At 41.5% G+C, this 23651-nt stretch overlaps 1 protein-coding gene across 6 annotated transcripts in view; it reads right to left on the reverse strand.

Annotated features, from left to right (window-relative positions):
- The window catches only part of KPNA6 (karyopherin subunit alpha 6), a 53867-nt gene that overhangs the window by 15608 nt on the left and 14608 nt on the right, over positions 1–23651 (reverse strand). For all 6 annotated transcript variants that reach the window (XR_012326244.1, XR_012326242.1, XR_012326243.1 and 3 more), the window contains exons 2-4: positions 1537–1670; positions 644–736; positions 139–238 (exon numbers count right to left, since the gene is read on the reverse strand). Coding sequence is in view for 3 of the 6 variants with exons in the window: in XM_019938226.3 (XP_019793785.1) it covers positions 139–238; positions 644–736; positions 1537–1670 (327 nt within the window). In the remaining 3 variants the exon portion in view is untranslated. The remainder of the gene's footprint in view (positions 1–138; positions 239–643; positions 737–1536; positions 1671–23651) is intronic.

Here is a 23651-nt window from a genome sequence, read left to right on the forward strand (position 1 = left end):
GTGCCTGGCTTGTCCAAGGACACCAAAGCCAGCAGGGCTACAGCAGAATGAGTGAAAGGGAATAGTTGATGAGGTCAGTGAGAAGAAACAAGACGCTAAAGTCACGCAGGGCCCCCTGCGGAAGACTAGGCTTTGTACCTTTGGAGAGCAGTTTTCGGAATTTCTGTGTGGTTGCTAACTGCAGGTCAGAATCGTCAGAAAAGAGCATCTCCACCATCTCTCTTGTGATCACGCTCTCCTAGAACATAAAACAGGTTCACGACTTTGCAAACCAATACTAGAGCCAGATATGAGCTCATAATCCTGTTTGGAATCCTCCTTTCTAAAGACTTGAGGGCAAGAGGAAGGGGTAACAGCAGGCTCAGAAGGTGTTTAATCCACAGCTGCTTCAAGTTGGAACATTTGGAAGTGATTCTTAACCTCTGAGGCAATTGATAGCTTCCCTTAAATGTTTCCTCTGGTGTTTCCATCAGAGATGAATCCTTACTGACTCCTTAAGTTGACCACCTACAAAAGGGCCCATGGAATAAAGAGCTTAGCATGGTTGTTGGTAAAGCTAACTAGATGATGTGAACTGACCAATTTCTGTTCTGTAGAAGCAGGTACTTCCCAAGCTTGCCTGGGAAGCTTGCAAGGGTCTTACCCCAGTGGTAGAGCTCACATAGGAGTCCATGAGGAGACTATCGAACATGGCGGCTTCTTCATTAATCAGCTCCACATTTCTCCGTTTAAAAAGCTGAAAATAAAGAGAAGAGACGGTGGTAAGACTTCTTACCGAAACAAAGAAAATAAAGTATGACCCAATGTTAAATTATGGCATAACTGTCAAGGAATGCTACTGTATGAGAAAATGCCAAGCTTAATATACTGATATGGAAAGATATTCAAGGGCTTTACTTTCTATGTTATAGATTGTTTACATTTTTGGAGAACATTTTTATAAGCAAAAAAAAATCTTTTAAAATTCCTGTGCCCTTTGTATAAAAGGTGATGCATATAAAAGGCTGTGAAGGAAAGAAATAATGGTAAAGCAAAAGGGTGGGCAAAAGCAGGTTAGCATCTAGATCTGGGCAAGGAACCAATTTGGTGGTGGCGTGTGGTGCATGGTGCGTGGCAGTGTAGACGATGAGGCATTAATACAATCTCAGTTCTAGGGAGACTTACAAAGAATGGACTCAAGAAAGAGAAGTAAGGCAGCCCAGATGGCTGACAAAATTCTTAAAGGGCCAGGCTTGGGGCTGGGCCTTGACGGCCAGATCTAACAGTGACTACTGGGTAAAAACAAGGGGTTAGCACTAGAATGTTATATTGAAGATATAAATGATGTCCAAGTTGTTCTAAATTATGGAAAAGGAATAAGGGACAGTTCTTTCTCAAAGCTTCCAAAATTTCTTTACAACAAAGGAAGCTGGATGAGCGGCCCACAGAGATAAGCTACTTTCCCAAGAGGAAAGTGAGAGTGCAAGGTGGAGGTCAACCATGGTGGCTGGCCTGCCTCCCTGAAGAGCACGTTTGAGAATACTTGGGCTAACCCACTTGTTGCTCCCGTTTCTGCTTCCGGAGCTGAATGCCCTCCTCCTCTCTTCTTCGCCTCATTTCCTCAGGGTTTAGGGCATTGTTCTTATAGCTCTTCATTCGATAATTGTCTTTCCCTGGGCTCGCCATGGTCTCTGGAAGAAGGGAAGATACAAACATATTGGCAAAGGCTCTTAGGAGGACAGCATTTCCTTCTCACTGGCTTCTTTCCCTACCCACCCTCCCCTTCTCACGGGGACTCACAGGTTCCCAAGGAGGCCTAATAATCTCGGTAACTGCACCTGACATCTCTAGTACCACCCACACACAAACAACAGTCTCCTTTAATCATAACAAACTTATTAAGTAAGTGCTATTATAGCAATTGATATAAGCAGAGGAGTTAAAAGGTGTAGGCCCTGGAGGCAGACTGTGGGTTCAAATACCGGCTCTTCTACTTGTTAGCTGTGCAACTTTCAACAAGTTGCTTTAACCTCTATGCCTCAGGAGCTCATCTTTAAAACAGGGATATAATAATTCCTATTTCATAGAGTTGTTAGAAGGATTATATAGCTTAATACACGAGCACGGAGTTGTTAGAAGGATTATATAGCTTAATACATGCAAAGTACCATTTAGAACAACAGGCATATGGTAAATGCTCACAAGCTATGATCACTTCTATGACAAGACAGAAAAGTTATATGACTTGCCCAATAAACTCAAATATATTTAACCTACCCAGGTGATATACGTTATTGTGTACCCAATTCAGTGGAATACCATGTATTTTTTTTAATAACTCATGTGGCCACCCATCTATATTTTAAAGAAATTTAAAATTTTATTCTGTAATATTTGCTACATACAAAAAGATGAAACATAATGTAAAGTTACCAAGCAAAATAATACAATGAGCATCTGTCAACTCACCACTAAACCTAAGAACTAGATTATTAATATGCCTGAATCTAGTAGTAGGGTCTTCCCCTATCCCAGGCGCCTCCATCCCCACTCCAACTCCAGCCAAAAGAAAACGGCTATGATGAATTGTCATTATCTTTGCTTTTGTTTTTATTAATCACATATATGTTTACCCCTAAATACTGTATCATACTATGTTTAGTCTACTGAGAATTGTCGCCCCTCCACTGGGTTTTTGTTTTTTTCTTTTTGCGGTACGCGGGCCTCTCACTGTTGTGGCCTCTCCCATTGTGGAGCACAGGCTCCTGATGCGCAGGCTCAGCGGCCATGGCTCACGGGCCTAGCCGCTCCGTGGCATGTGGGGTCTTCCCAGACCGGGGCACGAACCCATGTCCCCTGCATCGGCAGGCAGATTCTCAACCACTGCGCCACCAGGGAAGCCCCCTCCACTGGGTTTTTAAGATTCACCCATGTTTTTGCATGGAGCTGTATTTCTTTAATTTTTCCTATGTCATATTATTTTACTGTATAAACACATCATAATTTATTTGCATTTCCCTGATGATTAGTGATGTTGAGCATCTTTTTCATCAACGTGTTGGCCATTTATATGTTTGCTTTGTAGAAGTGTCTATTCAGGTTCTTTGCCCATTTTTAATTGCATTATTTGTGTTTTTTTGCTATTGAATTGTGTGAGTTCCTTATATATTTTGGATATTAATCCCTTATCAGATATATGGTTAGCAAATATTTTCTCCCATAGGCTGCCTTTTCACTTTGTCGACCATTTCTTTTGCTGTAGAGAAGCTTTTAAGTTTTCTAGTTCAAGATTTCTCGTTTATGTGATCCTACTTATTTATTTTTGCTTTTGTTGTTTGTGCTTTTGGTGTCATATCCAAAAAAATCATTGCCAAGACCAAGGTCTTTTTTCCTGTGTTTTCTTCTAGGAGTTTTAACAGTTTCAGGTCTTACAATTAAGTCTTTAATCTATTTTGAGTTGGCAAATAACATCTTAGTCTTCACTTCCCAGACCCTCTGAAATAGTCTGCAGATCATACTTTGAGAACCCCTGCTCTAAGGAATGAATTGCTGGGTTTAGGCAAGTAGATGTTAAACTTCACCAGATAGTACCACATTGCCTTCCAATGTGATGCCAATTCACACTAGCTCAGCAATACGTACCAGGTTCCCACTGATGTATATCCTATTACTCAGAATTATCACTTTTGCCAATCTAATAAGTATAAGGTACTTCACTGGGATAATGATTTGTATTACTAATAGGGTTAGATTTTATGTTTATTAGTCATGTTTCCCTTTCTGTGAAAAATATCTGTTTATGGTACTTCGAATATTTTTCTATTGAACTACTTGTCCTTTTCTTATTGATTTATAGTTCTTTAGATATTCTAGTTATTAACCATTTGTTAGTTATTTGTATTACAAATATTTTTTAGGAGTTTGTATCTTTTCATTTTTTGCAATTTTCACTTTATGGAGTTCTTTAACAAGTTCTTAATTATAATGTAGTTAAATTTTTCTTTAATACTTAGCTTTTTCTGTGTGCCTTGTTAATAAATCCTTTCACGCTCCCAAGGTCAGAAAGATACCCTCTCATGTCTTCTGAAAGTTTTAAAGCTTGCCCTTTACATGCCAGTGTTTCATATACATGAAATTTGATTATTTGTGTATAAGCTTTAGGAAGTTAACACAAAGTCTGAACATTAATGACTTAGGTACACAGGTTAGGGAAAAAAAGAAAGAGAAATCATACAGCAGAGAGAATCAACAAGGCAAAACTTGGAACTTTCAAAGATGAAAAATAGTCAAGTCTCTGGTGAGATTTCTCAAGAACAAAAGAGGACACAATGTTAGGTAACTAAAGAGACTGAAAAGCGAATATGAACAACTTTATGCTAGCTAACATGTTTGAAAAGACAAATTCCTAGAATAATATAACTTGCCAAAAGTGACTCAAACAGAATGTGACTAGCCTTATAACCATTAAATATACTGAATCAGCACTAAAGAATATTCCCACAAAGAAAATGCCAGGTTTAAATGGTTTTACAAATGAGGTTTTAAAATAAATATATAAATTTATTTATTTATTTTTGGCTGCATTGGGTCTTCGTTGCTGTGTGCGGGCTTTCTCTAGTTGCAGCGAGCGGAGGCTACTCTTCATTGCGGTGTGCGGGTTTCTCATTGCAGTGGCTTCTCTTGTTGCGCAGCACGGGCTCTAGGTGCGTGGGCTTTAGTAGTTGTGGCTTGCAGGCTCTAGAGCTCAGGCTCAGTAGTTATGGAGCATGGGCTTAGGTGCTCCATGGCATGTGGGATCTTCCCGGACCAGGGACCAGGGCTCAAACCTGTGTCCCCTACACTGGAAGGCAGATTCTTTTTTAAAAAATTAATTAATTAATCAATTAATTTTTGGCAGTGTTGGGTCTTCGTTGCTGCACACAGGCTTTCCCTAGTTGCGGTGAATGGGGGCTATTCTTTGTTGCGGTGTGCGGGCTTCTCATTGCGGTGGCTTCTCTTGTTGCGGAGCACGGGCTCTAGGTGCGCAGGCTTCAGTAGTTGTGGCACGTGGGCTCAGTAGTTGTGGCTCGCGGGCTCTAGAGCGCAGGCTCAGTAGTTGTGGCGCATGGGCTTAGTTGCTCCGCAGCATGTGGGATCTTCCCAGACCAGGGCTTGAACCCATGTCCCCTGCATTGGCAGGTGGATTCTTAACCACTGCGCCACCAGGGAAGTCCTGAGCTTTCTTTTTTTTCCCATAAATGTATTTATTTTATTTATTTTTGGCTGTGTTGGGTCTCCATCGCTGCGTGTGGGCTTTCTCTAGTTGCGGCGAGCGGGGGCTACTCTTTGTTGCAGTGCACGTGCTTCTCACTGTGGTGGCTTCTCTCGTTGTGGAGCATGGGCTCTAGGTGTGGGCTTCAGTAGTTGTGGCAGGCGGGCTCAGTAGTTGTGGCTCACGGGCTCTAGAGCACAGGCTCAGTAGTTGTGGCACATGGGCTTAGTTACTCCGTGGCATGTGGGATCTTCCTGGACCAGGGATCGAACCTGTGTCCCCTGCATTGGCAGGCAGATTCTCAACCACTGTGCCGCCAGGAAGCCCCCCGGGCTTTCTTTCTTTCCTTTCTTTTTTTTTTTTTTTTTGCGGTATGTGGGCCTCTCACTGTCGCGGCCTCTCCCGTTGCGGAGCACAGGCTCCAGACGCGCAGGCTCAGCGGCCATGGCTCATGGGCCCAGCCACTCCACAGCATGTGGGATCCTCCCGGACTGGGGCACAAACCCGTGTCCCCTGCATCGGCAGGTGGACTCTCAACCACTGCGACACCAGGGAAGCCCCCCGGGCTTTCTTTTTAATTGCAGTGAGCAGGGCTACTCTTCACTGCAGTGTGCAGGCCTCTCATTAAGGTGGCTTCTCTTGTTGCAGAGCACAGGCTCTAGGGCGCAGGCTTCAGTAATTGTGGCAATGGGCTCAGTAGCTGTGGCTCGTGGGCTCTAGAATGCAGGTTCAGTAGTTGTGGCACACAGGCTTCGTTGCTCCACGGCATGTGGGATCTTCCTGGATCAGGGATCGAACCTGTATCCCCTGCACTGGCAGGCATGTTCTTAACCACTGTGCCACCAGGGAAGTACCAGAAAGGACATTCTTTTGATAACAATACCAAAGAAGGATAATATGAGAAGGTCCTACACTTTTCCTATATCACTTATGAACAAGGATACAAAAATTCTAAATAATATTAGAGGGAGGTGGGGGAGAGATAAATTAGGAGTTTGGGATTAACATATACATACTACTATATATAAAGTAGGTACACAACAAAGACCTGTAGTTCACTGTATAGCGCAGTGAACTACACTCAGTATTTTGTAGTAACCTATAATGGAGAAGAATCTGAGAAAAAATATACATATATATAAATGTATAACTGAATCACTTTGCTGTACACTTGAAACTAACACAACATCGTAAATTAACTATACTTCAATAAAAAATAAAATAAAAAAGAAGATAATGAAATAACATCATTAACTGTACTGAAAAAAACTGTCAAACTAGAATTCTATGCCCAATGAAAACACTTTCAAAAATGAAAGTGAAATAGACTTTTTCAGACAAAAGCTGAGACTCTGTCTCTAGCAGACCTGCACTAAAGAAATGCTAAAGTTGTTCAAGCAGAAAGGAAATGATACCAGAAGGTAACTCAGATCTTCACAAAAGGAAGAATACTAGAAATGGTAAGAAGTAGGTACATATACAATAACTTTCCCATTTAAAAAATTTCCTTAAACCTAAGAAGATAAAATGAGAATTATAAAAAATAATCCAAAAGAAAGCAGGTAAAGAGGGAAAAAAGAACCAAGAACATATGACAAATAGAAAACAAACTCATTTCCAGAGTTACAACATTATAATATTCAAATGTCCAGTTTTAATTTAAAGAAAATTACAAGGCATACAAGGAAAGAGGGGAGTATGGTCCATTCAAAGGCACAGAATAAATGGACAGAAACTTTCCCTGAGGAAGCCCAGACACTGGACAAACTAAGACAGACTTTCAAACAACTGTCTTAAATACACTCCAAGAGTTAAGGGGAAAATATGGAGAAACAACTAAAGGAAATCAGGAAAACAATGCTGAACAAAATGAGAATATCAACAAATAGAAAAGGAACCAAAGAGAAGTTCTAGAGTTGAAAAGTATAATAACTGAAATGAAGAATTCACTAGAGGGGTTCAACAGCAGATCTGAGCAGGCAACAGACAGAAGTAGCAGGCTTGAAGACAGGAAAATTGAAATTATGCAGTCTGAGCAGAAAGGGAAAAAGAATGAAGAAAAGTGAACAGAACCTAGGGATCCATGGAACTCCAACAAGCAAATCACAATATATGCATTTAGGGAGTCAAAGAAATGGGAGGGAAAGGGAAAAAGAATTCTGAAGAAATAATGACAGAAAATTTCCCAAATTTAATGTAAGACATGAATGTACCAATTAATCATGAGAAAAATTCAGACCCACATCTAGATACATAATCAAACTGTTGAGAGCCAAAGACAAAAAGAAAATCTTGAAAGCAGTAAGGAAGAAGTGACTCATCACATACAAGCCAACTTCTCATCAGAAACCATGAAGTCCAGAAGGCACTGAGATTTTTAAAGTGCTAGAAGAAAAACTGTCAAAGAATTCTGTACCTGACAAAACTGTCCTTCAAAAACAAGGGAGAAACTAAGAAATTCTCAGATAAAAGCTGAGGGAGTTTGTTAACCACTAGACTTGCTCTATAAGAAATGCTAAAAGGGAGTCCTTCAAGTTGAAAATGAAAGGAAATGAAAAAAAAAAAAAAGAAAATGAAAGGAAATGAAAGGACACTACACAGTAACTTGAAGGCAGTAAAGGTTAACTACATGAGGAAATACAAAAGCCAGTATTATAGGATTTTTGGTTTGTAATGCCACTTTTTATTTCCTACATGATTTTAAAGAAAAACATATAAAATAATTATAAACCGATGCTATTGCGCACACAGTATATAAAGATATAATCTGTGACAGCAACAACATAAAGAGGGGATTGGAGATGTACAGGAACAAAGTTTTTGTATGCTCCTGAAGTTAAGTTGGTATCAATCCAAACTACACTGTTATAAATTTGGGATGTTAAATGTAATCCCCATGGTAACCACAACCTCTCTATACAAATACATACACACACACAAAATAAAAATATTCACAAAGGAAATGAAAACAATTCACTACAATAAACCAACTAAATACAAAAGGCAGTAATAGAGGAAGAAAGGGACCAAAAAAGCATAAGGCATATAGAAAAAAAAGAACAAAATGGCAGAAGTCCTTCCTTACCAGTATTTACATTAATAGTTTTTTTTTTTTTTTTTTTTTTTTTTTTGGCTGTGCCACATGGTTCAGGAATCTTAGCTCCTTAACCAGGAATCAAACCTGGGCCCCCAGCAGTGGAAGCACAGAGTCCTAACCACTGGACCACCAGGGAATTCCCGAGTAATTACATTATACTTAAATGGATTAAACTCTCCAGTCAAAAGGCAGAGGATTAAAAAAACATGATCTGGGCTTCCCTGGTGGCACAGTGGTTGAGAGTCTGCCTGCCGATGCAGGGGACGCGGGTTCGTGCCCCGGTCCAGGAAGATCCCACATGCCGCGGAGCAGCTAGGCCCGTGAGCCATGGCCGCTGAGCCTGCGCGTCCAGAGCCTGTGCTCCGCGACAGGAGAGGCCACAACAGTGAGAGGCCCACGTACCGCAAAACAAAAAACAAAAAACATGATCCAACTATATGCTGCCTGCAAAGACTTACTGTATATCCCAAAATGCAAACAAGTTGAAAGTAAATGGATGAAAAAAGATATTTATGCAAATGGTAACCAAAAGAGAGCTGGGATGGCTATACTAATATCAGATAAAAAAATTTAAGTCAGAAACTCTTACAAGAGTCAAAGGAGGACATTACATACTGATAAAAGTATCAATTCATCAAGAAGATATAACAATTATAAATGCACCAACTAGAGCCCCAAAATATATAAAGCAAACACTGACAGAAGTGAAGGGAAAAACAGTTCTACAGTAACATTTGGAGACTTCAATACACCACTTTCAATAATGAATAGAACCTAGACAGAATATCAATAAGGAAATAGAAATCTTTAACATTATAAATCAGGTAGACCCAAAAGACATAGAATACTCCCACCCAACAACAGCAGAAAACGTCTTCTCAAGTGTGCATGGAACGTTCTCCAAGACAGACCGTGTTAAGCCATAAAGAGTCTCAACAGATTCTAAAAGACTGAAATCAGACAAATTATCTTCCTTCACCACATGGAATGAAGCTAGAAATAAATAACAGAAGGAAACTAGAAAATTCACAAATATGTGGAAACTACAGATTCTTAAATAATAAAGTTGGAGAACTCACACTTCCTGATTTCATAACTCACTACAAAGCTACAGTAATCAAAACTGTGTGGTACTGGCATAAGAATAAACATATAGATCAATGGAATAGAACTGATAGAAAAGAAAAAAAAAAAAAGAATTGACAGAATAGAACAGAGTCCAGAAATAAACTCACACATCCACAGCCAGCCAACTGATCTTTGACAAGATGTCAAGTCCATTCAATGGAGTAAGAATAGTCTCTTCAACAAAAGGTACTTGGACAACTAAATGTTCAGATCCAAAAGAATGAAACTGGATCCCTAGCTTACACCATACATAAAACTCAAAATAGATCAACAACCTAAATATAAAAGCTATGACTATAAAACTCTTAGAATAAAACATAGGGGTGGGACTTCCCTGGTGGCGCAGTGGTTAAGAATCCACCTGCCAATGCAGGAACACGGGTTCGAGCCCTGGTCCGGGAAGATCTCACATGCCGCAGAGCAACTGAGCCCATGCACAACTACTGAGCCTGTGCTCTAGAGCTCGCGAGCCACAACTACTGAGCCCACATGCCACAACTACTGAAGCCTGCATGCCTAGAGTCCATGCTCCACAACAAGAGAAGCCACCGCAATGAGAAGCCTGCACACCGCAAGGAAGAGTAGCCCCTGCTCACCGCAACTAGAGAAAGCCCGTGCACAGCAACGAAGACCCAACACAGCCAAAAATAAATAAATAAATTTATACATATATAAAAAATATAATAATGGTCAAAATGGTGAATTACATTTTACACAAAAATTGTTTTAATTGCAGCATATGTCCTCCATTTAAATCTAACATACAATCCCGGTTTTAACATTTTCTTTTTCTGACATTCTGTATTTGTTTATTTGCATTCATTCATCACAGGGCCAATTATATTAACTATATTTTCTTATTTTCTGTGTTCCTGATGTTCTGGTACTTGGGGGCCTTACAAACCCAGGAGAGACTGCCACTCCCACGGCTAGCTAATTCCCACAGATAACAATGTGCCTAAGAGCATGCCTTTGCAAAGGAACCAATCCAGAGTCATATCTACTTTATCTTGCCTGTACACCCAGGAGGCAATATTCCTGCGCTTCAATCATCCCAGGGCCCAAAAAGTAGTAGGCAACTAGAGACTACTCTCATAGCCCAAAGCCCTCCAGAATTATTCAAATTAGCCAGTCCTAAACTGTTTACTCTGCCCTGCCTTCACTTTCCCTCTGAAGCTCCAGGCTCTGACCTAAACCTTCTGCTTGCTCCTGCCCCTTCTGCCTCCTGACCACCCTGGTGTCTTCCTCTGTGACCCTGTGTGGCCAGTGGTGACCCACTTCCCACCCCCTAACCACCCTGCCCCAACCAGACCTGTGAGTATAATAAACTTCTTCCTTACAAACCTCATTCTTGCTTCCTCCTGTGGCCTCAGTGACTTTATCATACCTTACTCAATATTTACATTTTAAAAACAATCTCATTATTTTAAAAAACTGATAACTGGTTCTTTCTCCCTTTATAGGCATTTCTCATCCTCTAAATTTCTTATCTGAAACAGTTAATAAAAGTATTGCAAAAGGGATGAAAAATAAGCTTTATAGGCACACAAAAAGAGATAATTAACTCTAATATTGCCTCTTTTCTGGAGTGGTTGGGGTGATCATGATGAGAGTTGAAAAAGAAAGCTCCCAAAGGCAAGATTAGGGCTGGTTCTTCAAGCAGGAGATCACCTTGAGGACACAAATGGAATAAAGTACATAAATGTGAGGGGGAAGAGTAGTCTATAAAGAGAATCTGAGTGAAAAAGAGATACAGAATGGAAGTTGAGGAGAGAGCTGAAATAAGGAAATGAAACTTCAGAGAAGGTGCCTCTGTTCATTCTGGAAAGTAGCTAGGCAAACCAATAGCAGCAGCAGGGTCTTACAAGGTGCAAGTTTCCACATCCACTTGGCAAAGCCCAAGTCCATTTACTGTTTAAAAGTTCTAGGGGGCTGCAGTGGCCTCCCTCTGGGGTCCCTGATTACCCGTATGCCTGGAAACAGGCACAGGACAAATTTCTAAAGGGAGCATTGTGGACTGCTCTCCCCCATACCTGACACATGGTTTTTCATGACTCTGAGCCTGGGCTCTCCCAGAGGGCTCTCTTCCTTCAAGAAGAGCTGACAGTGAAGCTGGAAGGAGAACCAGGCTGTATTTCTTTAGTCACCATGGTGACAAGAAACTATCACAAATATGTGCTTATGAATTCACTGGAGAAGCCAAGCAGGAGGTTAGACTGGAAGGAGGAACATTTGCAGAAGCACATCTGGAATCAGCAACCAAAGGAATGCTGGACGCTCATTCAGGGACTATCAGGCAGAGGGGCTTTTTTCATCATGCTCTCCCTTACTTGCTGAGCCCAGATCAAGAAATCCACAATACAAACATATCAATACCTTTTCAAGCATCTGACTGTCTCAGGTAGCCTTTGAGTTTTCTTAGTCAAGGAACTCTCTCAAAGTGAATAGTTCCCTTAAATTGTACCTCTCATTTCTAGGAAATAACTGGCTAATGTTGCCATGCATTTTCTAAGCTTTGAGAACCAAGGAGCTAGCAATAAAAATACAAAATAAGTACAGACCCTGTTACGGCCTGAATTGTACTCCATCCCCCACCAATTCATATGTTGAAGTCTTAAACCCTAATACCCCAAAATGTGACTGTATTTGGAGATAGCATCTTTAAAAAGGTGATTACAGTTAAATGAGGATACTGGAGTAAGGCGTAATCCAATATGACGAGTGCCCATATAAGAGAAGATTAAGATACAGATGCACTTAGAGGGACAACACCATTTGAACACGAAAACTGCCATTTGTAAACCAAAGAGAGAGGTCTCAGAAGAAGCCAACTCTGCTAACATCTTGATCCTGGATTTCTAGCCTCCAGAACTATGAGAGAATAAATTTTTGTTGTTTAAGCCACCCAGTCTGTGGTACCTTGTTATGCAGTCTTAGCAAATTAATACAGGCCCTAATTGATAGATGAATAACCTGTGTCTCAAGTCACACACTAAGCGAATAGCCAGATTACTGCAGTATTCCATTTAATCAATGGTATGTTTAAAATTTTAAGATTCATAAAATTTAAAAAATTATGCAAATTTTCTTAGAAAAATGGCATACTACATAAAGCCAGCTTTCCTGTGTATGGGATGGGAATGATATTACGACAGCTGCTGGCTCTAGGACTTTGCAAACCAAAGTCTTACATTCATGGTCTGTATTTAACACTATGAAGCAGTCAGTCAGCCTTTTAAAATTATTTCTCAGGGGAATCCCCTGGCAGTCCAGTGGTTAGGACTCCACACTTTCACTGCCAAGTGCCCAGGTTCAATCCCTGGTCCGGGAACTAAGATCCCACAAGCCACACGGTGTGGCAAATAAATAAACAAATAAACAAATTCTCTTGTCCTGGTGCTAAACTGAGTGGGGGCTCCTCTTTGCAGAGGGCAAGTTTCTAATAAAATGTACCTCCCCAGGCACAGAAAATGAGCTAAACTTAATGCCTCTTCCTTCAGGAATGTTAAGAAACCTGATTCCTCCCAGAGTGAAATGGCTTTTTTCAGCCGGCCTCTCTTACTTCTCACTAGGAATTCTCTACCAAATGTGCATCAGTGTAAGATTCGTGAGTTAAAACATTGGCCACATGCCAGTTAATTAAAAAGGAAGAGCTAAGAGTGTACTGGGATATAGAAACTCTCTCTAGATATAATCTCCAATCTTCACAACAATCCTAAGAATCCACTTTACAGATGAGAAAAATAAGACTCAGAGGTTAAGTGACAAGCCAGGAAGCTAATAGTCAACCCTGATCTAGTTGGTCCCAAACTCCAGGTTCTTTTCATTTCCTGAAAAGGGAAGCAATTGGTAACAGCAAATCCATCTATATATGTGCTGCCAAAGGGAGCACAACAGCAAATCCATCAGAATTCTGGGTTGGGGACTGCTCTGTTACCAATAAACGAATCTGCTCCCATTCCAGAATTTCAGTTAACCACAAACTCAAATGCCTTAAAAGGTAAAGAGGTTATTTTTTTTTTTTTTTTGGCTGTGGTTCACTGCTTGTGGGATCCTAGTTCCCCGACCAGGGATTGAACTCAGGCCAGGGGAGTGAAAGCGCTGGGTCCTAACCACCGGACCACCAGGGAATTCCCAAGAAGTTAATGATTTTTTTTTTTGCGGTACGCGGGCCTCTCACTCTTGTGGCCTCTCCCGTTGCGGAGCACAGGCTCCGGATGCGCAGGCTCAGTGGCCATGGCTCACGGGCCTAGCCGCTCTGCGGCATGTGGGATTTTCCCGGACCGGGGCACGAACCCGTGTCCCCTGCATCGGCAGGCAGACTCTCAACCACTGCGCCACCGGGGAAGCCCAGCTAATGATTTTTAACGGGACAGTTATAATAGGACAACAGGGATTGGGCTCACACTCAATTTTCATAACACTGTGCCAGCCAAACAAAATTTAATTTTAACAAGGGCTAGGGTGAAATCAGCTGTTAAACAGCCCTTGGTTTGAGGACAATTAAATAATTACATAAACCCCAGCACCATGCTTCTCTTTTTAAAAAATGTTTTCTTACACAAGATCTAGCTGACCTCTACAACATCCAATGAGAAAGATTAGTCAATTAGGAGCATATCCACTTAACAGCTAGGGAACCAGGTTCAGAGGTACTGTGACTTGCACAAGATCATTTAGCTATCAAGTTGTGAAGCTGGGACTGAGATCTAGACCCTGTAATTCCATAGGCCTTCTCTTTTCATCCAACCTCAGAGAACAACTTCTTTTCATTCTCTGATAAGACACATAATTCTATTCAATTTGGCTACTGGGCTCCTGCCCTTAGACTAGGTTCTATCCATCTTGATCTATTTACTCACAGTCATTTTAACTTAAGAATTACTAGGGCTTCCCTGGTGGCGCAGTGGTTGAGAGTCCGCCTGCCGATGCAGGGGACGCGGGTTCGTGCCCTGGTCCGGGAAGATCCCACATGCTGCGGAGCGACTAGGCCCGTGAGCCATGGCTGCTGAGCCTGCGCGTCCGGCTCCGCAACGGGAGAGGCCACAAGAGTGAGAGGCCCGCATACCGCAAAAAAAAAAAAAAAAAAAAAAAAAAGGAATTACTGACCACTGACTAATTTTCATTAAATTTTTATCTTGTTAAAAAAAATGAAATAACATAAAAAAACCAAACAGTTACTGGCAATCAATTTTCTAATTAGTGCATAAGAACCGGGAGCAACTGAAAATTAGTACTGGGACTTCCCTGGTGGTCCAGTGGTAAAGAATCTGCCTTGCAATGCGAAGGACTTGGGTTCGATCCCTGGTCAGGGAACTACGATCGCACACACCGCAGGGCAACTAAGCCCGCGCGCCACACCACTGAGCTCGTGCACCTCAACTAGAGCCCGCGTGCTGCAAACTACAGAGCCCAGGCCCTCTGGAGCCTGCGTGCCACAACTAGAGAGAGAAAACCCGCACGCTGCAACTAGAGAGAAGCCCGTGCACTGCAACGAAGAGCCCACGAGCCGCAACGAAAGATCCCGCATGCCTCAACGAAGATCCCGCATGCCACAACTAAGACCTGACGCAGCCAAAAATAAATAAATCAATAAATAATTAATAAATCTTAAAAAAAAAAAACTAGTACCAAAGACGTTTGCCTAAGAGATTCCCCCCTCCACCCACCATATCTGACTTTTTAGGAATTCAACCTCATAATACAGGTTTTTCTTTTGCAGTGAGTTCTCTCCCTAGACCACAAATCCAACCAACCACAAAACTGAAGTATATCTGACCCTTTGTGAACACCTATACCATCAGAATTAATTAAATCAAACTTCCTCCAAAGTGGATGAAACCAGCTATGATGCTCGGATTGGAAGGGTAGGAAGATAACACACAATACACAAGTGACAGATACAGAGACTAATAAATGCAATCATTTTCAAAGATGTTCTTCTAAAACTTACATGGCTGAGTTTCTTATCAAAGATGACAACAAAGACCGGGTTAAATTTTGCCTGTCTTCTTGCTGGTCTACCTGGTAGATAATTGCTGTGAATGTATACAAAGTTGATGGCAAAATTTTGGTACATTTAAAAATTTTTTAAATTGAGGTATAGTTGATATACAATATTATGAAAGTTTCAGGTATACAACAGATTTGACACTACTGATTTATAACTTTGTTAGCTAAAATCAGCAATGTAGGACTAGTTCTAGGAATCTCACCACCTACCAATTCTTCGTACTGAGAATCAGCCAGACACTAATCTTTTCATTGACTACCTGACTCCCCAAGCTACTGCCCTATTTTTCTGTTCTAATGAATAGGAAAACTATTTTTTCAGCAGAAAAATAGTTTTTTTAATTAAAGAGGACTACCTGCCCTCTTTATTATGAATTATTTAAACACTTAAAGTTACAAATGTCATGACTTGGCACTGCACCCTAATTACTTTAGTAATTGTCTCATAATAACGACCTTCTTATATAAATACAATACCATTTCAAACCTAAGAAAATTAACGAAACATCTATTATCTAGTCCATATGCAAATTTCCTTACTTCAAAATGGCTTTTATAGCTAGTTTTTTCGCCCAAATCAGAATCTAGTCAAGTTTCAGCCCTGTATTTAGCCTTCTATTTAACATTTTATTATGAAAAATGTCAAATATATACAAAAGTAGACAGAATAGTAAATAAAATGAAACTCAATGCAACAATCATTCAGATTCAATAATCAACTAGCTGCCATTCATCTATGCTTCCATCTGTTCACAGACCCTGTATCATTTAAGGAAATTCCTGGCATATCATTCCAACAACATATATTTCAGTATGTAACTCCAAACAATAAAAACGGTTTTTAAAATTACATAATTATTCCAACATTTGGTCACTTTTTTTTTTTTTTTTTTTTGCTGTACACGGGCCTCTCACTGTTGTGGCCTCTCCCATTGCGGAGCACAGGCTCGGGACGCACAGGCTCAGCGGCCATGGCTCACGGGCCCAGCCGCTCCGCGGCATGTGGGATCTTCCCAGACCGGGGCACGAACCCGTGTCCCCTGCATAAGCAGGCGGACTCTCAACCACTGTGCAACCAGGGAAGCCCCATTTGGTCACTTTTAATCTACAATGTCCCTGTCCTCCTTTCCCCCAACCCTTTTATTTACTTGTGATATTGACTCTCTGAAGAATGCCTTAATGTCTTAAAGAATGCCCCACATTCTAGTTTTGTGCCATTAATTTATACCCCTATCCTGTGTGTTTCCTGCAAAATGGAAGTTGGGTCTAGAGGCTATAACAGATTCAGGTTAAAAATACACTTTGGCAAGAATACATATAGGTGATGTTCTTTGCTTCATACTACATCACATCAGGAGGCATCTAATGGCAGGTTGCCCAGATGATATTAAATTTGATGGTAATCAGATCTCTCTTCTTGAAAGTCATCTATGTACCCTAAGTCTCCATTCACATAAAATTAATGTGACATGTTTCTTGACTATTACACATTTTATGTGTAAGATATAATAACATAATGAAATAACCAACTTTAAAAAATAGGCATTGCCAATATTGTTGAATCTCTGTGTGCTCTGTTTCACTCTAACTCTTCAAATCTGACTTCCATTCCTTCTACTCCAAAGAAACTGCTTTTATCAAGGTCACCGATAACCTCCACATTGCCTTATCTAATGGATAGAAATTTCTGTCCTCTTCTTAACCCCTCAATAGTAGTTACTAATCCCTTCTCTCGAAACACTCAGTTTTCTTGGCACCACTGCCAACCTCATCCAATCTTCTCAGTCTCTCTTGATGGCTCCTCTTCCCTATATCTACATATTGGTTTCTATCTTCACTCTCTCGAGGTGATTTCATCCATTCCCGTAACTCCCAAATTTATGTCCCCAGCCCAGTCCTTTCTCTTGAGTTCCGAACTCATATATTCAACTACCTATGGAAATCTTCACTTTCGTATCCAAAACTAACTTAATTTCTTACACCCTCCCCCCACCCCCCGCCCCAGCAATACCAAGAGCAACAGCATTTACAAGTTACTTAATCCAAATCCTAGGTTAAAAAAAACCATCATCCTTGACTCCTTCCCTTCTCACACTTTTCTGATCTAACCTACTGACAAATCCTGAATGTATCTTGAATGTATTTACCTCTCTCTCACCCCATACAAGTCACTATCATCTCTTGCCTGGTTACTACGACAACCCACCCCCAACCCATCACCACACAACAAAATCAGAGCACAGCACTGCTCCCATGTAAAAGTAAAATCTTCTTCACAATTTAAGGCGCTGCCTATATCTTCATCTCATCTCATTCAACTTTTTACCCTCAGTCATCATATGCTCCTGTCACAATGGCTCTCTCAGTATTTGGAAACTATCAAGCTGTTTCCGGATACAGTCTTCACATTTCCTGTTTTCTTTCTGTCCACAATGCTCTTCCCTAGCTCTTAGAATTGCTAATTCTTAACTTAAGAATTACTAGGGCTTCCCTGTCACACTAACCCAAAGTAAGCTACTCCATTTTTGTCAGAACACCTGTTTTATTTCCTTCGTTACACTATGTACAATCTGTATCTGTTCTCCTGTGTAAGTTCTACAAAAACTTCTGTTGTATCCCCAGCATCTATGATATATACAAATATTTGCTGACTGAATCACTGTTCAAATATCTAGTCAATACTTACCGAGCACCTACACTGTCCCAGACACAAGGTGTAGCTGTAACAGTTGCTTAACAAGTGTTTGCCAGTAAGTGTAGGGTAAGGGAAGAAATGTACAGCAAAGGAATCTTCCTTGTGACTGGAGTGGAGCAGAACTTCCAAAAGCAGATTTTAGAAAGATTTCTTCCCAGAAACCCAGAAAGCACAGGTTTCCTCCAGAATTGGTATGAAAAGTGAATAGAGACGCTCTGTTGTAAGGACACACACACACACACACACACACACACACACACACACACACAAATAAACAACTTAAAAAAAAAAAAAGACTGCAGGACACAAATGGCTCAGAAAAAGACATTTTAGACAGCTACACCAGTGACCTTGTCAGTATTCATTCTATTTGACTTTCTAATTTGTCACTGATGATCACTTCTGCCTTCTTGAAACTCCACCCATGATTCTGAAGGCACCACCCTCTCCCAGTTCTCTCACCTTTCTAACCACTCCTTCTCAGGGCTTATACTGTGTTCCTCTCCCAACACCAATCTCTCAATGTCAGTGTGTATCAAAATTCTACTTTTGGTCCTCAGCAGAAGCAGCCCCCTTTCCCAAGTGACCTCCCTTAGCTTCAACCTCCACTTTTACACTAAGTACCAAATCTCTGTTGTCACAACCTTTGCCTGTGTGTATTTCCAAATGCATACTGGCTATCTCCACCTCACTTTCTCTCTCCTTAAACCAGTTTCTTCTCCTAGGTTCCCTAGTTAGGAGTTAATGCCATTACCATTCATCTGGTCTTAGAGTCAGCCATGAACTTTCTATTCCCCAAAGACAACAGGCTGGCAAACTGATCTTCACCTGTACCAAAGATTCTCTCCTTAACCTCCTTAACCAAACTCTATCCAGGCTCCTCTGAGCCCTTTCTCAACTAGGTTCAACCTTGGCCCATCAAGATTTGAACAAAAAACACTAACATAGTTTCTAACAGCTCAAGGTCACATCACTAGATGACCCTAGCCCCCCTTAAAGTGCCTGCCTGAGAGAATCTCAAGGCTGCCAAATGAATTTACTGTTTCAGCCAACACCTGAATATAGGGTTCCTGTTTCCCAGGTTCTGTGGGAGGGTAGGAGACTACCTTCAATAAGCCCCAGTAGCAAACCCAGTTGGGTTTCATGTGGACCACCTCCCCCTTCCTTGCATTTTGTAATTTTTCATTTCCCTGACTTTACTGAGCTCTCTCTCACCCCCACCTCCATTCCCTCATCCTTCCTTTAAAACACCCAGTTACCTCTGCACAAAGTTGAAATCAGTTCACACTTTTCCCTATTGCAATGGTATATTACTGATTAAAATCTGTCCTTATCACTTTGGTGTCCAACTTTATCTGTGTTTATCTTTGTTTACCTGTTACTACAAACTGGTTCCCACTGACAACCTCCAACGGCCATGTTTTAGTTCACAACTCATCACCTCACTTCTAGATCATTAACTCTTTGAGAGCAAAATGTGTAGCGCAGTGCACAGCACACACATGCTCTCAAATGTTCTATTCAACATTTTTAAACTTCAGTTTTCCAAAAGATCTGAAGTGGTTTACAATAAATTCAACAAAATAAAAATACCAAACCCAAAAATCTGGAAAAGGAATATACACATACGCATAGAAAATGGGGAAAGATGAATGCAGATCAGCAGAACCCAAGAGTCATTTAATTATTGAAACTGACTTGCATTTTGACATGTCAGCTACCTGTCAGCCAAAATAAAGCAATATGATTGAGCTCTTACATAATTCTCAATATCCATGATGGTGTCCTTTGAAGCACAAAAGTTTTAAATTTTCACTAAGTCCAATTTATCTTTTTTGGGGGGGTGGGAGACTGCTTGTGCTTTCAGTGTCATGTCTAAGAAACTGTTGTCTAATCCAAGGTCATGATGATTTACTCCTGTTTTCTTAAATGGGTTTTATAGTTTTAGCTCTTTACATTTAAGTTTCTGATCTAAGTTAATTTATTTTATTTTATTTTTACTGTTTTATTCAATTTATTTTTTGGTTGTACCGCGCGGCATGCAGAACTTCCCCAACCAGGGATCGAACCCACACCCCCTGCAGTGGAAGCAAGGAGTCTTAACCACTGGACCACCAGGGAAGGCCCTAAGTTAATTTTTATATATGATGTAAGGCAGGAGTCCAACTTCATTTTTCTGCATATGCATACTTATTCTTTTTAGGCAATATATATATCAATAGCACATTAGGATAATCAAAATAAACCAGTGATTCACACAAGTCCTTTCTTAATGAATTTAACATTAATTGAGATGCCTTCAAAGTTTTTATGATAGAACCAATCTACTAAACTAACAAACTCCTGTGATATATAAGTTCCTTTCCTGTGTCAAGTTACTTATTTCCATGTCCTGCTAGGACACCTCCATCAGGCACCAAGGCAGGCAAGGATCATGATGCTCCTGCCAAAAAAATCACACATCTGTGTCCTTGCTGCTAGATGTGAAAAGAAGCAGTCTTCTCAAGTCCAGTCCAGAATGCTTTCCAAAGTCTCTGACCGTGGTGGAAAGTTTTTATCTACTAAATCCAGACTAAAAGCCTTTTGAAAGCTCTTTCAAAAATGCCAAAGTCAGGGACTTCCCTGGTGGTCCAGTGGTTAAGACTCCACACTCCCAAAGCAGGGGGCACTGGTTTGATCCCTGGTTGGGGAACTAAGATCCTGCATGCCACAGGGTGCAGCCTAAAAAAACCAAAACAAAACAAAAATGCCAAAGTCAATCTCTAATCTCTGCAGAGGGTATGTTCCCAGGGAAAATTCAAATTTGATTGGTAATGATTTAGAAACAATTTGCTTAGCTTTTAAGTCTAAGCTCATACAAAATCCCCATTTTATTTATTTTTTATAAATTCTTTTTGTAAATATTCATTTGTTTATGGCTGCACTGGGTCTTTGTTGCTGCACGTGGGCTTTCTCTAGTTGCGGTGAGTGGGGGCTACTCTTCATTGCGGTGCACGGACTTCTCACTGCGGTGGCTTCTCTTTGTTGCAGAGCACAGGTTCTAGGCACGTGGGCTCAGTCGTTGTGGCGCACGGGCTTAAACGCTCTGCAGCATGGGGGATCTTCCCGGACCAGGGCTCGAACCCGTGTCCCCTGCACTGGCAGGCGGACTCTTAACTACTGCACCACCAGGGAAGTCCCTAGAACGCCCATTTTAGAGGTGAGAAAACTGATGCATAACTTGCAGAAGGACCCAGCTACTAAGTGGAAGACTCTAATCCAGATCTTTGAAGACTCTAATCCAGATCCTTCTGACTAAAGCCAAAGCTCTCTCTATTACATATACTCTGCTCAACAGCATACTAGCCACAGGGGTCTCCTTTGTTATTTCTTGGAAGAAGTGTGTCAATGTTTCTTCTTGGATTCTACCACCCTAACCACTGCCTGACTCAATCTGTCAATGACATGTGGTCCAGTTCTTGCCAAGAATAGGGAATACAGGGCTTCCCTGGTGGCGCGGTGGTTGAGAGTCCGTCTGCCGATGCAGGGGACATGGGTTCGTGCCCCGGTCCGGGAAGATCCCACATGCCACGGAGCAGCTGGGCCCGTGAGCCATGGCCGCTGAGCCTGCGCGTCCGGAGCCTGTGCTCCGCAACGGAGAGGCCACAGCAGTGAGAGGCCTGCGTACCAAAAAAAAAAAAAAAAAAAAAAAAAGAATAGGGAATACAAATATCAGAAGATACCAACACAGGGACTTCCCTGGTGATACAGTGGATAAGACTCTGTACTCCCAATGCAGGGGGCCTGAGTTCGATCCCTGGTCGGGGAACTATATCCCGCATGCTGCAACTAAGAGTCCGCATGCTGCAACTAAGATCCCGCGTGCCGCAACTATGACCAGGCACAGCCTAAATGAATGAATGAATGAATAAAAAGGTATCAACACAGATATGAATGGAAGTAGAATTTTGTAGGGACTGGCAGTGGTTAGGTAGTCATTTGAAGGCTATTTGCCACTTCAAAGGAAAACCAAAAACAACCATTTGAGTTAATCCTCCCTGTTCTGGTGTAGGGTTTGAAAATCTTTTTAAAAAGTTTAACATTGGGGGCTTCCCTGGTGGCGCAGTGGTTGAGAGTCCACCTGCCGATGCAGGGGACGCGGGTTCGTGCCCCGGTCCGGGAAGATCCCACATGCCACGGAGCGGCTGGGCCCATGAGCCATGGCCGCTGAGCCTGCGCGTCCGGAGCCTGTGCTCTGCAACGGGAGAGGCCACAGCAGTGAGAGACCCGCATACCGCAAAAAAAAAAAAAAAGAGTTTAACATTGGGACTTCCCTGGTGGCGCAGTGGTTAAGAATCCGCCTGCCAATGCAGGGGACACGGATTCAATCCCACATGTCGCAGAGCAACTAAGCCCGTGTGCCAAGACTCCTGAGCCTGCGCTCTAGAGTCCGCGAGCCACAACTACTGAGCCCGCATGCCACAACTACTGAAGCCCACGCGCCTAGAGTCCGTGCTCTGCAACAAGAGAAGCCAGCGCGATGAAGAGTAGCCCCCACTCGCTGCAACTAGAGAAAGCCCGTGCGCAACAACGAAGACCCAACACAGCCAGAAATAAATAAATAAATAAATTTTTAAAGAAACAAAAGAAATACTTAGGCTGAGTGAAGGCACTGTGCTGGATAGAATATCAACAGGCACACCTGAATAGTGTGGTATTAGTGAAAGGAGCTACAAAGCCAGACAATCTGATTTCTGGTCTGCTACTTAACAAGTGTACAGCCTTGAGTGTCACTTATCTGTATCTCAATTTTGTTACCCTTGCCCTGTCTACCTCAGAGTTACAGTGAAGATCAAATGAGAATACACATGAAAGCACTTTGTAAATAGTAAAATGCTGTGCTAGTAAGGTAGAATTAGGTTTGGTAATAGTTTTTCAAACTTCTGGAATTTCTCTCAGAGCTTTTTATGACCAAGAAATACTGCAAACAAGGAAACAGTATGGAACAGTTCTGACGGCATGAGGTTCTCAGGGTGTTTGTTATCTGTAAGCCTGTCAGAACTGTCAATAACCAAGACAATGGGAGAGACTTCTCTATGGACAACTGGATTAGTCCATAATGGGGCCATAATAAGGCTCCTCATATTCTGGCAGATCCTCACAAGAATGGGCTGAAGAATGATCACTCCAGGAAACAAAGCTGAATCTATAAATCAGGAGGTCTGGCTAAAAGATCATGTGGGAAAAACAATCTTCTGTACACACAACTATATATTCAAAGCTCAAGGCCTAAGTGAAGCATGGCACACTGAGATACTGCATCAACCAGATAGCTGATAGTCCAAGTTCTCTAATCCTAATTCTCTCCTAGGATTTACTAGTCCTTTTGGCCCTTGAATCTATATATAAATGCAATGCTCAGACCTAGGAATGGGGAAGTAAGGGGTGGTGAGACACATAGGAGAGGCCCAGGATAGCTACAGTCCAATTTCTCCAAAAGAAAAATTCCA

This window comes from Tursiops truncatus, chromosome 1 (assembly GCF_011762595.2).
Source record: "Tursiops truncatus isolate mTurTru1 chromosome 1, mTurTru1.mat.Y, whole genome shotgun sequence".
NCBI lineage: Eukaryota > Metazoa > Chordata > Mammalia > Artiodactyla > Delphinidae > Tursiops > Tursiops truncatus.